The 16263-nt window shown below is 36.0% G+C and overlaps 1 protein-coding gene across 1 annotated transcript in view; it reads left to right on the forward strand.

Moving 5' to 3' along the window:
- The window catches only part of PDZD8 (PDZ domain containing 8), a 91839-nt gene that overhangs the window by 67269 nt on the left and 8307 nt on the right, over positions 1 to 16263 (forward strand). Inside the window, exon 4 of the mRNA XM_012774971.3 lies at positions 11545 to 11707. Within this exon, the coding sequence (XP_012630425.1) occupies positions 11545 to 11707 (163 nt within the window). The remainder of the gene's footprint in view (positions 1 to 11544; positions 11708 to 16263) is intronic.

A 16263-nucleotide genomic window follows, 5' to 3' on the forward strand; every position in this document is an offset into this window, starting at 1 on the left:
GTTTCACATGGTTATATGAGGGTTAAATAAGATTCTGTATATTAAAATATCTAGCACAGTACTTGGCACATGGGAGGTAGTCAATAATAAATCAAATCTGTCAGCAATGGATAAAATCAAGGGTGATTTGACAAGGCAAAGACCTGAAAAAGTACAGATGAGTAGCAATGAAAGCCTGAACCAAGATGGTGATAATAGCAATGGAAAATAGAGTCAGTGTGGCTTAGAGGGGTTTTTGGAGTGAGAGAGGAAGCCAGAAAGATGAGCTATTAGGGGAGAGAAGGAAGAAGAGAAAGAAGATCTCATTCTGGACAAGTTGGGTTTGAGGGATAGTTGCTATCTAAGGTCATGACGTTAAGAGATGGAATTTTTTTATGTGGTGCTTTGATCTAGTTTTTGGTTTTGTTTTTATATTTTCATTGCTGTTGTTTCCAATTTTAGTGTCTGTCTAGTAAATTGAGCATGTTATTTGGGGTTTATACTGTTTTTAGATGTCTTCAGAAAGGATAAAGAAAAACAATGGTTTCACAATATAGTAGTAGGAATCTAAATATTTTTTAAAGTTTTGAGAGCAAGGTAAGGGGTAATATTCATAAAACTTAAACATTATTTTTAGGTTCTGTTTCTTAGGCCCCTGCAGTTTGTTGTGATTCAGGTAAAACTGTTACACTCAGTCCATACATTCTCACAAGCTAAAACTTACCCTTTTCAAGGCACAGTAGCATAAAAACCCATTTTGCCAAATAGCTCATTTTCTGAGTCATACACAGATTCAGGATCCAGAACTAGGAGAGGAACTGTTTAGGAAAGTGTTAGAGAAATGTTATCAGAGATCCTGCAGTAGTATACAACTTCCTGCCAACATATAGTCAATCCAGTAGTTAGCAAGTTACAAGATCTAAGCAGATCACAAGATCTGTGCTAATCACAGTTTTAAGACTTTACATGCATTAGCCATTTAACCCTCATTGAACAACCCCATGAGAATAGGCACTATTTTTATCTTCATTTTACATATACAGAAACTGAGACCCAAAGAGAGAAAATAATTTACCCAAATCATCCAGCTAGCAGTATGACTCCAGGGCTGGTGGTGTTAACTACTACATCATCTCCACAAATAGTGCCCAAGAGACCTGGTTTCAAATCCAGGTTCTTCCACTCTAGTTATATAACTGTGAGCACATTATTTCATAATCTCTAAAATAAAAGTAATAGTAACTGCCTTACAGGATATAAAGGTTAAATATATGTAAAACAGCACAATACCTGGCACATAGTAACTATAATTATTGAACTTGGCCTAACTACTTCCCTTTTAAATCCTTCCTGTACTGAGGTGAGGAGGGCAGGTGGAATATCTTCCTCAATCATGGGATAGTGTTGTTTTTTTGTTTTTTTTTTTAAGATAGTATTCTCATATATTTGCTTGAGAACATCAGCAATCTTATTAAGGGATATTATAGGAGGATGGAGATCAATAGTTAAATTTTTAAACATTTAAATTTTAGGGAAGTTTATGATAAATTAAGAACTTAAGAATAAAGAATATTAATGTTATAGCATAAAACTTTTAGACATCTGTAATTAATAACAAAGTTTTAGAACTCTTAGGAAGTAGTAGTTCATGGTATTAAACTCTTTGAGATCTCTAGCTCCACATTTGTGTTGTACTGTAAGTATGAAGTTCTATCATTTACTAATCAAAGGTACTTTAAAGTGGGTATGCTAAAAGTAAAACCAGGTTGGAATTTTTGTTTTTACTTTCAAACAGGCAAATGGAAAGGGGGTGGCAACAGCAACACTTAATTCATATGTCCTATTAGTCTTTATAGTATTTCCATAAGGTATTGTGTACTTCTCCACATAAATATTGAACATGAGTAGAGTTTAAAGTGGGTTTGGGGACATCTGTGTTTCCCGTTTGTAAGCATGTTGATTTACATTGATAATGGATTGTACTAGACAAATAGGCAGTTATATTTGAAAGTTGTTTGTGTATAAACAGTGTGCTCTATACTGGAAAAGATAAGAATGTTTTATTAATCACAGTAAATAAGACTACTTCTGGGTAATTCATTGTATTTAAAGGTTATCTAGTGATTCTTAGAATATAGACAGATGGCTTATTTTCTAAATGAAGTGTGAATTATCTTTTATAAATTGAACACTGAGAATGTGTCAGAAGTCTAAGTAGAAAGCTATTGAGTATAAGGAAGTATCATGAAGCAGACTTTTAATTTTTGTGATGATATACTCACTTGTGAAACTTATGGAAACTTACATATTTTAACAAAATTGGCAGTCACTGTAAGATAAAAGTTATATATGTTTGGAAATTGCTATGGGCAGTTCTCCCCATATAAAAAAAATAAACTATAAAGAAGACTGCAGAAGTCAGTCATAATTCCACTACCCAGTTAACTTTTTATGAAAACTTATTAAACACACACATACACACTGTATTCACAACAGAATGTGGTTGTGTTCTTTAAAACAATGAGATTATTTATTTTATAACCTGCCTTTTTTCTCACTCAATGATACACTAAGGGCATATTTCTGTCTCCTCGTATGTGTGTCAATTGTTTTTATGTCTGCAAGATATTTCACTGTGTACCTTAATTCTGTAGTCTGCAACCCCTGGGCTGCAGACTGGTACTGGTCTATGCCTGTTAGGAACCAGGCCACACAGGAGGAAGTGAGCAGGGAGTGAGCAACTGATACAGCAAGCAAACTTCATCTGTATTTACAGCCATTCTCCATCACTTGCATTACCTCATAAGCTCTGCCTCCTGTCAGATCATCAGCAGCATTATATTCTCATAGGAGTGTGAACCCTGCCGTAAACTATGCATACAGGGATCTAGGTTGCATACTTCTTATGAGAATCCAATGCCTGATCTGAGGTGGGGCTGAGGCAGTGATGCTAGCCCTGGAGAGCATCTTAAAATACAGATTATCATTAGCAGAGAGGTTTGACTACACAATAAATGTAATGCTCTTGAATCATCCCAAAACCCCACACTCCCACACTCCCACCCACACAACCACCTACCCACAGTCCATGAAATAATTGTCTTCCATGAAACCAGTCTCTGGTACCAAAAAGGTTGGGTATTGCTGCCTTAATGCATTTAACCAATCACCTATTGATAATATTTAGCTTTTTTCCAGTTTCTTGATGTTCTAGAAATCTAAAATTAATGTCAGCATATGTATATCCATGCACATATATTCTTTAAGTCATGGTTTGGCACACTTTTTCTGGAAAGGGCCAGATAGTAAATATTTTGGGCTTTGCAGGCCAGTCGCTGTCACAATTACTCAACTCTACTGTTTTGACTGTAAAGCTGCCATAGATAAGATGTAGACAAATGAGTGTGGATGCTTTTCAGTAAGACTTCTTTAAAAGCAGCCCACAGACTATAGTTAACCTCTGACTTAATTCCTTGGCCAAAGATTATGTAAAAACAAAAGGCTATTGCTTAATATTTCAAAATTGCAATACGGCTAGAATAAGGTCTGTAGATTATAGTATCGTACCAATGTTAATTTTATGACTTTGGTAATTGTGCTATGGTTGGTTATGTGAGAGAATGTCCTTGTTAGGCAATACATACTTAAGTATTTAGGTATAAGGGACATCACGTGTGTAACTTATAATTTCCAATGGTTCAGAAAAATATGCAGAGAGAAACAAATGTGGCAAAATGTTAATGGGAAATTGGGAGTCAGGATAAATGGGAATTCTTTTACTATTTTTACAACTTTGCCATAAATTTGAAATTATTTCAAGATAAAAAGCTAGTTTATTTGTAAATAAGTTGTTTTTTTAAAAAAAATCTGTCTCTAAGGCTCTATATTTCCTTAGTAAGATGTAAATCACCTGCAGAAATACAATGATAATATGTGAAGCTGAGAGTTGACTTGGTGATTCAGAATAAGTGCTGTTCCTATTTGACAAAGGGCCCCTTTTAAAAAGGGCAAGAGTTTTCCACTCTGTTGTTTCCATATCAACCTCAGCCTTGGCATACTTTTCTGAGCTTTTTATTTCACTGGAATGGTTGTATAAAATTTAAATTTGTTTCAAATCAAAACACTGATGGGAACTTCAATCAGATTTAAAAAGAGAAAACAGAAGAAACCTAAGTATATGTGCAAGGTAATCATTCAGATGTAATTACTTTCCAAACAGCCTTTTGAACCTGAGCAGAGGATCATTTTTATTCCTTAGATCTCTTAGGTTGGTTGTATTTGTATAATGTAGTTTACTTTTTCAGATTATATTTCTAGATCTTCGTTGTTTCTTAGATGAGAGGACCAAAGAATGCAGTCTAATTTACCATCCAGTTGCTTTAGAAACAAGGTTATCAGATGGCCATGCTGGCATTCTGTTTTGGAGATTGAGCGGCTTCTCTTGTATTTTTATCCAGAAGTCTTCCTTCTTCTTGTGGATAGATAACAGAAGTACCTGCACCTGGATTGTGCCAGCTATTTATGCCCATTTATGGCCCATTATGTTAAGTTTCATTAATCTTGATAGCAACCTGGTGTGGTAGATATTATTAGTATCCCTTTTTATAATTAAGACTCACAGGGGTGAAATTACTTTCCTAAGATGACAAAACTATTAAACATGAAAGCAAGAATTCAAACCCAACTCTGAGTAAAGAGCCACCCCAGATGGTCGACCCTGTGGTTTTTCTTAAAAAAGAAAAAGAATCTTGAATCTGCTCTAGTTCTCAGGAGGACAGATTTCAGTCATTTTTCAGCTATCCCAAAAAAATACAGTATTCTTGGGATACAGAACCTGCAGATATGGCTGACTTTTTGTATCCTCAAATTCCACAGGGTTGACGGCAGGACTTGTGCATCAGCAGATTTTGGTATCTGAAGGGGTCCTGGAACCATTCCTCTGTGGATACTGAGGCATGACTATATATATAATTTTTGTCATCATTGGGACAGAAGATACTTGTCCTTAATTGACAAATTCTTTTTTACTTGTTTGGCTTATTAGTTTAAAAACTGTTCTGATTTATACCTTTATGAATTGGTTAAACTTTAATGACAGATCTTTGAAAAGTTCTGTGGGAGTTGACAGTAATTTTTATGCCAAGAGATAAAAATAATACATTTGCTATAAGTCTGTTTAAAAGAGTTGTACTTTCAGTGACTAAGTCAGTGTGATTATGTACATTGAAATTGTAAATCCTCTTTGTTCTAGGAGACAGTTTCAAAGAAGACAGCTAATAAATATAGCGTCTACTTTTTTTTTATTAGAGCGATGGAACTGAATGGAAGATAACTGAGAATTTAGTGGGGTCCTTGGAACAAAATACATAGTTTCCAGGTAGTTGAGGGTCCCATGAAATATTTCAGTTTGCCTCTTCTGTGCTGTTAAAACTGCTCATGCTTAGAAGTAGATTAGGTTGTATAAAATTTAAATTCATTTCAAATCCAAACATTAATGGGAAATTCAGATTTAAAAAGAGAAAAGAAGAAACCTAAGTGTTTTGCAAGGTGTAATCATTCAGATGTAATTATTTTCCTAACAGCCTTTGAACTTCAGCAGAGAATCATACCAGAATGACCCTTCCGAGACTCAGTATTTTGTTTTCATGTGTTTCTTTTTTATTCTAGAACCTAGAAGTTGTTTTATTAACTTCTCAGAATTATAACTTATTGAAATATGCTTTATAAACAGAAATTGAGTGATACTACTCTAGTTCTAACTCAGTCACTTCCAAATTGAGCCAAATGTTAACTTGTGTTACCTTACACTCAAGCGGAGGAGAGGAAGGGAGGAGAGAATGAGTATGAATGGGAAAATATATGTCTCTTTGTAAGTATTCAACATAGTACTAATGGAGTAAGTGAGATCATCAGTTGGGGATGTGATTTTTTTTTTCCAGGATATTATGAGGGTACAAACATTTTGGTTTCATTTTATGTCTTTGCCTCACCCAAGCAAGGATTAGAGGCATGCCTTTCCTCTCTACAATGCTCACCGTGTCCATTAGTTGTGAATTAACCTGTCCCCCAACCCCCTAATCCCTGGAGAATATTACTACTGTGTGAGCACCTTAGTGTTGATCAGTCAGTGCCAATTTGATGGGGAATACATGTGGAGCCTGTTCTTCCGATCTTGTGATACCTCACTTTGGATAATGGGCTCAAGCTCTATCCAGGAAAATCTAAGAGGTGCTAGATCATTGTCATTTCTTATTTTTGAATAGTATTCCATTGTATACATATACTAAATTTTAGTAATCCACTCATGAGTTGACAGGCACTTGGGTTGTTTCCACATCCTTGCAATAGTGAATTGTGCTGCCATAAACATTCAGGTGCAGATGTCTTTACTATAGAATGTCTTTTGCTCTTTTGGGTAGATGCCTAATAGTGCTATTGCTGGATCGAATGGTATTTCTATTTTTAGCTCTTTGAGGTATCTCCAAATTATTTTCCACAGAGGTTGCACTAATATGCAGTCCCACCAGCAGTGTAAGAGTGTTCCTGTCGCTCCATATCCTCGCCAGCATTTGTTTTGGGACTTTTTGATAGACGCCAATCTCACTGGGGTTAGATGATATCTCATTGTGATTTTTAAAGGTAAAATAGGAATAGACCTAGATTTTCAACAACCTTGTTGCTGTTTCTAACTGAGATGGACAGTAAGCTGTTAGTTCCTAGCCTGGCAGTAATTCATGCCTTGTAACCATAAACAAATTGATATGACACCTGATATTCAATGAAATGACCAGAAAGTTACACTTTTATTTTTTATTTAATTTTTTTGAGACAGAGTCTCGCTTTGTTGCCCAGGCTAGAGTGAGTGCCATGGCATAAGCCTAGCTCACAGCAACCTCAAACTCCTGGGCTCAAGCAATCCTACTGCCTCAGGTTCCCGAGTAGCTGGGACTACAGGCATGCGCCACCATGCCTGGCTAATTCTTTTTTTTCTATATATATTAGTTGACCAATTAATTTCTTTCTATTTATAGTAGAGACAGGGTCTCACTCTTATTCAGGCTGGTTTTGAGCTCCTGACCTCGAGTAATCTGCCTGCCTCGGCCTCCCAGAGTGCTAGGATTACAGGTGTGAGCCACCGTGCCGGCCTACACTTCTAATACATTCTGCGCCATGTAGGTTGTACATAGAAGTTTACCTTGCAAACAGCTCAGTAACTTATTTAATATAAAAGTTCTAGTTTTTAACCTCTTAATTGTAATTCAAAGTTTAGAGGTAATTCTTTAATACCGTAATCATAATTGCCAAAGTCCCTGATATTAAGAACTTAATTGCCAAGTCCCAAAAGCAAGCCAAACAAAGGTGATTAGTACACTGGTCCATCAAAAATGATTATTAGACACTATCTTAGTCCATTTGGACTTTTGTAACAAAAATACCGTAAACTAGGTGGCTCATAAACAACAGAAATTTATTTCCCACAGTTCTGGAGGATAGGTAGTCCAAGATCAAGGTGCCAGGAGATTCGGTGTCTGATGAGGGCTTGCTTCCTAATTTATAGCTAGCTGTTCCTAGCCATAACAGAAGGGACAGGGCAGTTCTCTTGGGCATCTTTTGTAAGAGTATTAATCCCATTCATAAAGGCTCCAACCCTCATGACCTACTCATCTCCCAAAGGCCTCACATCCTTACCATTACCTTAAGAGTTAAGATTTCAATATATGAATTGTTGGGAGGGAGAGACATACTCAGTCCATAGCAATCACCTTCTAGAGATTCTTAGCATTCATTCTATAGTGCCACTATAGAACAAGCTAGAACCTGTTAGAGAACAACGACACTCACTGAAGTTAGTTTAGGTAAAAAGAGGGTACTTATTCTGAGGATACTGGGTTGTTTCTTGGACCTCAAGGGCAGGCATCAGGGCCACTCTTTGTAGCTTTGTGGGTTAGACTTACACAGCTTTAAGCAGGAGTATAGCCAGGCCTTATTAACAAACTGGAACCAGAGATTAAACCACTGTCAAGCTAGTCTCCTCTCCGTCTGTTCCTGGCTGTCTGTGTGCTTTATTCTTCACTTGGGAGACTGGCATTTTCTTCTTCCCAGTCCATGAGAAACATACACAGATGCCTACAGCTATAATTATGTTTATTTAATTCAAGGAATGTCTGAATGTGAATTCCAGACATTCAGAAAGGAACTCTGATTGGTGTTGCTTGGGTCAGGTGTGTACCACTGGACTCTCCAATGAGACAGGGCAGTGGAACATGTTATATAAGCATGGCTGTTCCCACTGTAACCATAGGCAGGATTAGAGAGTTGCAGAGATAGTCCCAAAGCTGGGGAGGACTTGGCAAACATTGGTGTCAATTTTACTGAGCATATAGTGTTTAATAATATTATTTTCTTTCTCTTATAAAATGTCAGTCATGCCACAAAGTACAGGTTTCAGGAACATGTTTATTGCAAATAGATATTAATAGATATTGTAAACTTCATATGTATGTATTGCAAGATAACATTGTTGGACCTTTTAATAGATAATCAGAATATATAGAATTCTGTGATATGTTCTGCGAAATGCTCTATGAAGTGCTGCTGCTGTTTCCTAATAAAATGTGTTCTATTATAATCAGGGTAGGATTTTTCTCTCCATTAAATCTCAGCTGATAGATATCATCATGGTGGTTTTAATTTCCTGGTGTACCTCTTGTCTCTATCTTTTTGCTCTAACAGTGCTATCATGGCCTAGAATGATAGCCTCTCTTGCCCTGTCCCATACCTCCCACCCAACTCCTAGACTATTTGTTCAAAATTTTCTTGTGCTTTAAGACATAACCTAAATGCCATAACCCTATATGAAGCCTTCCCTAGACCACTCACCCAGAGGTAAGGTAGTCTTTGCCTCTTCCTAATTCTCATTGCAACTTACCCATACATGTCTCATGGCACATTGTGCTTCAGTCTTGGAGTATAGCCTTATACTATCTAAAACAATGCTGACCAATATTTAGATATTGGCCTCAATAGATAGGGTCCTTGTGGCCTGAGTAGTCTCAGGACCTCGAAGTTTATATAGGTTACATCACCACAGATTTGGACTTGCAGGGTTTAGCCTGAAACCTCCAGACAAATGCTGTTGATGTAATCAGATGACATTTCCAAAGGAGAGGTGCTGTGACCCTATTTATTACCTCCTCTGGCACAGAAATCTTGATCCTTGCTTAGGACAGTAAGGGACTAGGTTTTCCATGTTTTCTGAAAGAAATACGGAAAGCAACCTTTCACCATCTACAAAGATTTTGTGTGAGAAGTTTTATAGATGTTAACTTTTTCTTAATTGTAGCTCAGCTTTTGGAGTAAAGGAGCACCCAGATTTTGATGGAACTTAAAAAACAGCCATTGGCTTCCTATAAGAAAGGAAAAGCTATTAATATTACTGATGCTTGACTGCTGTTCCTTCCCCCCTTCCTCCTCCTTTCATTTATATCTAAATATGTCTTTAGTCTCCCACATAGAGGAGACTTTCTGATGGAATGAAAACTTACAATTTTGTGAAAAAGTAGGTATCTACCACTATCGTATAATTTCTAATCTTTGGAAGTATATTACTTCTAGTAGGTTTAAATCAGTTGTTTTTCCCTTACTCAATGTTGGTATTTTGGTTACCATCGTTGTTCCTTCTAATAAGACAGTTTTTTTCAATCATATAATTCTAAAATTGTTTTAGCTTTCTAATTTTGATCCTATAAAAATAAATTAATGTTTGGACAATATACCACCTGAAAATTGTCTTGATTGGATGTTTGTTTCATAATATGTTTGCTTTGTTTCCACAGCTGGGTATTGAGCTTATTCATGGCAGACTGGTTTTTAAATTTCCTTTTGCAGCCCCTTTTTTGATTAGTAGTGCTAGGTCTTGCTCATAACAGTAATAATAATAAATACTGAGCCTTTTCATGGCTCCTCATCTAAGATAGTATCCAGTTTCACCAGTGAAGTTCAAAGAGGTTAATAACATTTGCCTAAAGTCATAGGCAAGGATTATTGTAGACATCACATATTTCACCCTAAATATTTCAGTTTGAAACTTCTAAAAACAAGAACATTTCGTATAACCACAATAACAATGATCACATAAGAAATAACAGTGATCACATAAGAAAATTTCCTAGTTTCACCGAATTTTCAGCCTATTTTAAAATGTTCCTGATGTCCCATAGAAGCTTTTTGTAGCTTTTTTTTCTAGGATCTGATCAAGATTAATATATTGCTTTGGATTATTACCTCTCTTTAGTCTCTGTCTTTTTTTAATCTATATAAAATACGTAGTCTCTCTACCATTTGGAGTGACAATGTGTACAAAAGGGCCTGATCATTCCTTCTACATTAGTTAACTGGCTTCTTTTTGGCAGGAGTGAGGGTAGAGGGTAAAGTAAAACTTCCCTTCAGTTGGGTGCTAAATAATATGCAAATGAGTGAAAGTGAATTGAGGACCTACAGTTTCTCTTACATAGGCTTAGGCCTGTTAATGAGTTACAAAGGCTGTCTCCAGGAAGTGAGGAGGGCATGGCGAAGCATGTCTGACCTCCTCCCTTCTTACGGCCAGCAACTCAGCTTTAGGGTATTTCTGGGGTCCCCTTGACCAAGAGGCAGTCATTCAATCAGCTGGAAGGGGGGTAAGATTTTAGTTTAGTTCACAGCTTTTTATCTTTTTTTTAAACCCGTGATTTATATTAGGATAAATAGCATGTTGATGATTTCTTTTTAAATTCACAGATAATGTTAATCTGAGATACATATTCCTAAGAAATTGAATGACAGATTTGTTTATAAAACAAAATGATCTTGATGAGTTAGAACAGGGCATCTCATTAATAAGATAACTCTTTTTTAAATTGAGACAGGTTCTCACTATGTTGCTCGGGTTGGTCTCAAATTCCTGGTGTTAAGTGATCCTCCCAATTCAGCCTCCCAGATAACTGGGATTATAGGTGCACACAACTGCACTGGGCACAAGATAACTCTTAATAATACATAAATGTAAACTCTTTTTGTTGCCTCTTCCTAAAAAAGAAAATTTAATAATACACCATAAAAAGTAGAGTTTTCAAAGCACATATAATGATATAGATTATACCCATGATATTTGAAAAAAGCAAGATTCAAAAGTATAGTCACAATATATGATTATATTCACAATGTCTGTTTTATTGAGACAGTTCTCAATTTTGTGTTAATATGTTATATTTTTGGTTATATGTTTTAACAGTAGTTCTAGATAATGATTAGGAGTGATTTTCTTTTCATTTGCCTTTCTGTTTATTTCCAAATTTTCTACAGTAAGCATGGAACATGAAAACAAAATGTTTATTTTAGATGACTTAAATGTGTAGTCTAAGAATGTTAATATTATTACAATATAGATTTCTTCACTCTATTTAACTTTAATAATAGTTACCATGCTATAAAAGTCAGCATCAGCTGTCGTACTCTCAGTGTGTTACTGTTTTCTCACTCCACTACTATGAATCCATTGAATCTGTTTTCCTTTTTTCCCCTTTAAAGGTTGAATTAGTAAAAGGGAATTTACAAAGTGTTGGACTTACACTTCGTCTTGTCCAGTCAACTGATGGATATGCTGGGCATGTCATAATTGAAACTGTGGCCCCAAACTCGCCTGCTGCAATTGCAGATCTTCAGCGGGGAGATCGACTTATTGCTATTGGAGGTAATTATGCTAATATACAATATACTTTACATTTACAGATAAACAAGAAAGTAGATGTGGGGTTGTTCCTCTCTTCCTTCTTCCTTATTTCTATAATATGCATATGTTACTTTTATAATTGAAAGAAAGTAATAAACTGTATTATAAATAAAAATCTGAAAGACTTCAAAATACTGTAAAAATATATATGCCATTTTAGTCCTAACATATAAATCTTTAAGATACTTTATCTTTAGACTACTTTTGTACAACCTCTCTAATTTCCCTTCCCTTCCCACCTTCTACTCCTCTATTTTTTATCAAATGTGAAAGGGTAAGTCAGTGGTTACTTTTCAGTAATTATTATTACTGTAGTAGTAATACTACAGAGTAGTATCATTACTACTCTAAGCCTAAAATTGGTAGTATTAGCACTACTACCCACCTCAGTTAGGACCACATAATGAACAGGAGAGGAATTAACATTCCTTGACCAGGAGGGCATATTCAAACTGTCCTGTGGCCCCATATTGTCTGAATGGCCAGCCATTTGTTAATATGTTGTTATTCAAAGTTTAGCCAAAATCAATGGTGGAAACATGTGTTACTTGCATGCCTTCCAATCAGTTGGATTGTTATCAACAATAAAAACTCTCTGTTGATACAGATTATTTGCTTGTATGTATATGTCTAAGCAGTGGGACTCAACATGCACAGCAGTGGGGGAAAGTCCCAGCCTTTTTAGACCTTTGTAATGTACCTGCTTCACCCATTCTAGGCTTGTTAGATTCCTTGAACACATGGTTGGTCACAGTTGATCTTTTAAGGGGAATGTGATAGGTTCTTTCACAGCTAAGACAATAAATAAGATAGAGCAGTTCCCCAACCAAGGAGCAATTACCCTTGGTTACATGTTAAACTCTGTCTTTGATTCAAATCCATCATGATGGTAAAATAATGAAAATTATTTAGTTGCACACCTGGGAACCCAACTAAGTTAACATTTTCACATGGAAATCCCTCTGATCAAGTCATAAGCAGTGCTTCTCAAACTTTCATGCATATGCCAGTCACCGACATGATGTTAAAATGTGAGTTGTGATTTAGAGACCTGTAGTGGGGCCTGAGAGTCTGCATTTCTAACAAGCTCCCAAATGTTACTGATGGTGATGCATAGCACTTAGGAGGGGCCTAGATATAGATTTCATCCATTATATAGTTGTTTAATAATATAATAACCACAAGAATCTCCTGCCACTAAAACCATAATTCAATATAAATTTCTTATATCTACACATATCCTGTTTTGGTTTTACCTACAGGATAAAATTAATTTTTTTTCTTTTTTATATCCTCTTTTGGGTTTTGTTTCAATTACACAAGTAATAAATACAATTATCAAAAATATGTAAATCCAAGCAATATAAATGTATGCAAAGTGAAAAATCAAAAGTCATCCCTTCACATCATTTGTAACATTTATAAATATACATATATTTATTGACATGAGGGGAGGGTATAATACACATTCACGTTTAAAACTTGGAACATAACAAAAACTTTCGTATGTCTCCTTCCTGACTTTTTTCCGTACGTAAATATATCCCCTGCCCCAACTCCAAAAAACAAATTGAAACTTACTATGTATTTTTTGTAATGCTCATTATTTCTTTTAATATGTCATAAACTTTGCTCCATGTCAACAGGTATTTTTCAAAAAAAATTTTATAGTTATAATTCATTCATATGGTTATACAATAGTTTTAAAAATATTTAGTAACAAGGGATTGATGATAGTTGAAATAAGATTGGTAAAATGTTATATTTGAACTCAGCAGAATTCATTTACTGTTCCCTTAACTTTTTGAATATGTTTGAAATATTCCAAAAGAAAAATTCATACTTGAATGACTCAGCCCTGAGAGGTATATGGCCATATCCATAAAGCACCTGCTGATTGAGGAAGAGATGAGATGAGGGCAGATTTTTTGGTCATATAAAATGGGTTTAAATGGGACACAGTGGCTCACAACTATAATCCTAGCTCTCTGAGAGGCTGAAGTGGGAGGATCAGTTGAGGTCAGGAGTTCAAGACTAGCCTGAGCAAGAGTGAGACTCCCATCTTCACAAAAAGTAGAAAAATTAGCCAGGTATGGTGGTGCACACCTGTAGTCCCAACTACATGGGAGGCTGAGGGAGGAGGATCACTCGAGCCCACAAGTAGTTTGAGGTTGCAGTGAGCTATGATGACACCACTGCACTGTAGCCCCAGGGTGACAGAGTGAGACTGTCTCCAGAAAAAAATGGGTTTAGAATGAGTTGAAGTTTTTGCCTACTACAGAGCATTAGAGGGATTTGTTTTTCATTTATACATATGTCAAACTACAGCTTTGCTGGGACATAGTGTGATTAGAGGGAAGTAGTAGAAATTAGGGCTGGATAAATCAAAAAGCTATATTAGAAAGGTCTAAATTTTCAGGGTGATGAGTTTGTAGGCTAAGTTTTTGAGCCAAAACTTTAGGAAAATTTTGGCAGTGGTATGTTTGGTGATTAAAGTAGGAAAGGTCTGAGTGAGGGACTGCAGTTAAGGACTGTTTATTACTATAGTTGAGGCCAGTGATCAGGAGTATCTGAACAGGGAAGGAAAATAGGCTGAAATTCTGAGTTAGAATTACCAGCTAAATGGACCTGGGGAGTCAGTCAGCTCTATCTCCAGGATTCAAATGGGGTTACCTGAGAATGGCAAGTTGATTCATAGTAGCGAGACCAGAGGATGAGACAATCAAAGAAGAGTTTTAACTACACTGACAATGTAGTGACCAACAAAACATCCAGGTGGTGTGATGTCCAGAGGTTGGGACTGTAGGACTAAAGAGAGGAAACCAACCAAAGAAAAAGTTGATAGTTTTTTAAACTACTGGAGTGGCTGTAATTAGGGAGAGAGCAAAAAAGGCTGAGAGAACTAGTGACAGACAAACCTTGATAACATAAGGGGCATGTCGTAGGTAGAGAAAAAGAAACCAGAGGAGAGATGATCAGAATTTAGTATAGTGTCATGGAAACTAAGGAAAAGGAAAGTTTTAAAGGAAGGAAGAAAAAATATTAGTGAGAATAAAATACGAGTATAGAGACTACAAAGGAAAAATTTTATAAAATTTTGTATGGAGACTACAAAGGAAAAATTTTATAAAATTTTGTGATGAATATTTTGTAAATAAAGGTACATTTAGCTACAATTTCCCAATTTCCCTATGTATGGCGACTTTTGGAGCACCCTGTATATACAAATAATGGCATACTTCCCCCTCTGAAATAAGATAATAAAAATTATTAGCAGAAAGAAAAGGCAGCTTCTTGTTGATCTTTTTGGCAAATAAGGTGACATCACCAGAGTAAAAGAGTAGAAAGGCTTTCGGGAACAGGAAAGGTTTGCAGCTAGTGTTTTGGAGATTTAGTTGTTCAGAGAGCAATCAAAAAGATGCTAAGCAGCACTCAACACCTTGCTGAAGACGGACAGCATGACTTGCTGCTAGATCCGGGTGGTGAGTTTAGGAGCAGGAAGGGGGATTAGTGGGGCTGGCAAAGCTGGAGATCAAAAAGACAGGAATATAGTAAAGAGGAAAGGGCTAGGACAAGAGAATGAAAAATATTGGTGAGAACATCATTGTAATCTTGAGACTGAGGTTGGGTAGAAAAGCAGGTGGTATCAGGAGACTAATAGGACCATGAGAAGAAAGGAAGAATGATTGGGCCAGGAAATTGCCAAAAATGCAAGTTCAGTTAGCAGACAGGATGATACGGAGTGAAAAATCGAGACTGTGATCAGATAGAGTAATTGAAAATGAAAGCTCTTCGATGTGGAAAAGTTTAGTGATGACCAGATTAAAGGCTGATCTTCCCAGGTAGCTGAAATAGGAGAGGACACAGATTAAGGAACTCTGAAGTCAGGTTATTAGAAGGAGCTGGTGTTATTTTTATTTACTTGGGATGGCTCTAAGATCTTTGGAAAATAAAGAGCCCCTTTTACCTTTCTGTAGTCCTTCATAAAGGGATAGCTTGGGTAAGTGCTATTTTGGTGAGGGTGGGAAGAGTGGCAGGAACAAACCGAGTATTTAAATGATAACACACCTAGAATGTCTCTAGAAGAATACACCAGAAGCTGCTAGTATTGGCTACCTCAGGAAAGGGACAATATGGCTGGGAGATAGAAGTGGAGAGGAGATTTTTTCACTGTACATCTTTTTGTATCTTTTGAATTTTAAACTATGTTAGTGTAACAATTAGAATTAAAATAAAATTTAAATTTAAGATAGATACTACAGATACAGATAGTAACCAACTTAAGTTTAAAACAATTTATGCCTTGTTCTTTGATTCTGAAAAAGAATCCCATATTCATAGTCTTTTGCTACATTTATTTCAAGCATTGGTCTCTTAATTTGAATCATTCATCACATATTTTATAATACCTTAGAAGGGAGTATCTTAGAATTTCCTTCAGTAGAGTCACAGCTTCCCCTCATTCTAAGTCTAGTTTAACCATTAATAAAATTCTTTTAAATAGGTCTCACTTTGTT

Source organism: Microcebus murinus, chromosome 14, assembly GCF_040939455.1.
Source record: "Microcebus murinus isolate Inina chromosome 14, M.murinus_Inina_mat1.0, whole genome shotgun sequence".
In the NCBI taxonomy this organism is placed as follows: Eukaryota; Metazoa; Chordata; class Mammalia; order Primates; family Cheirogaleidae; genus Microcebus; species Microcebus murinus.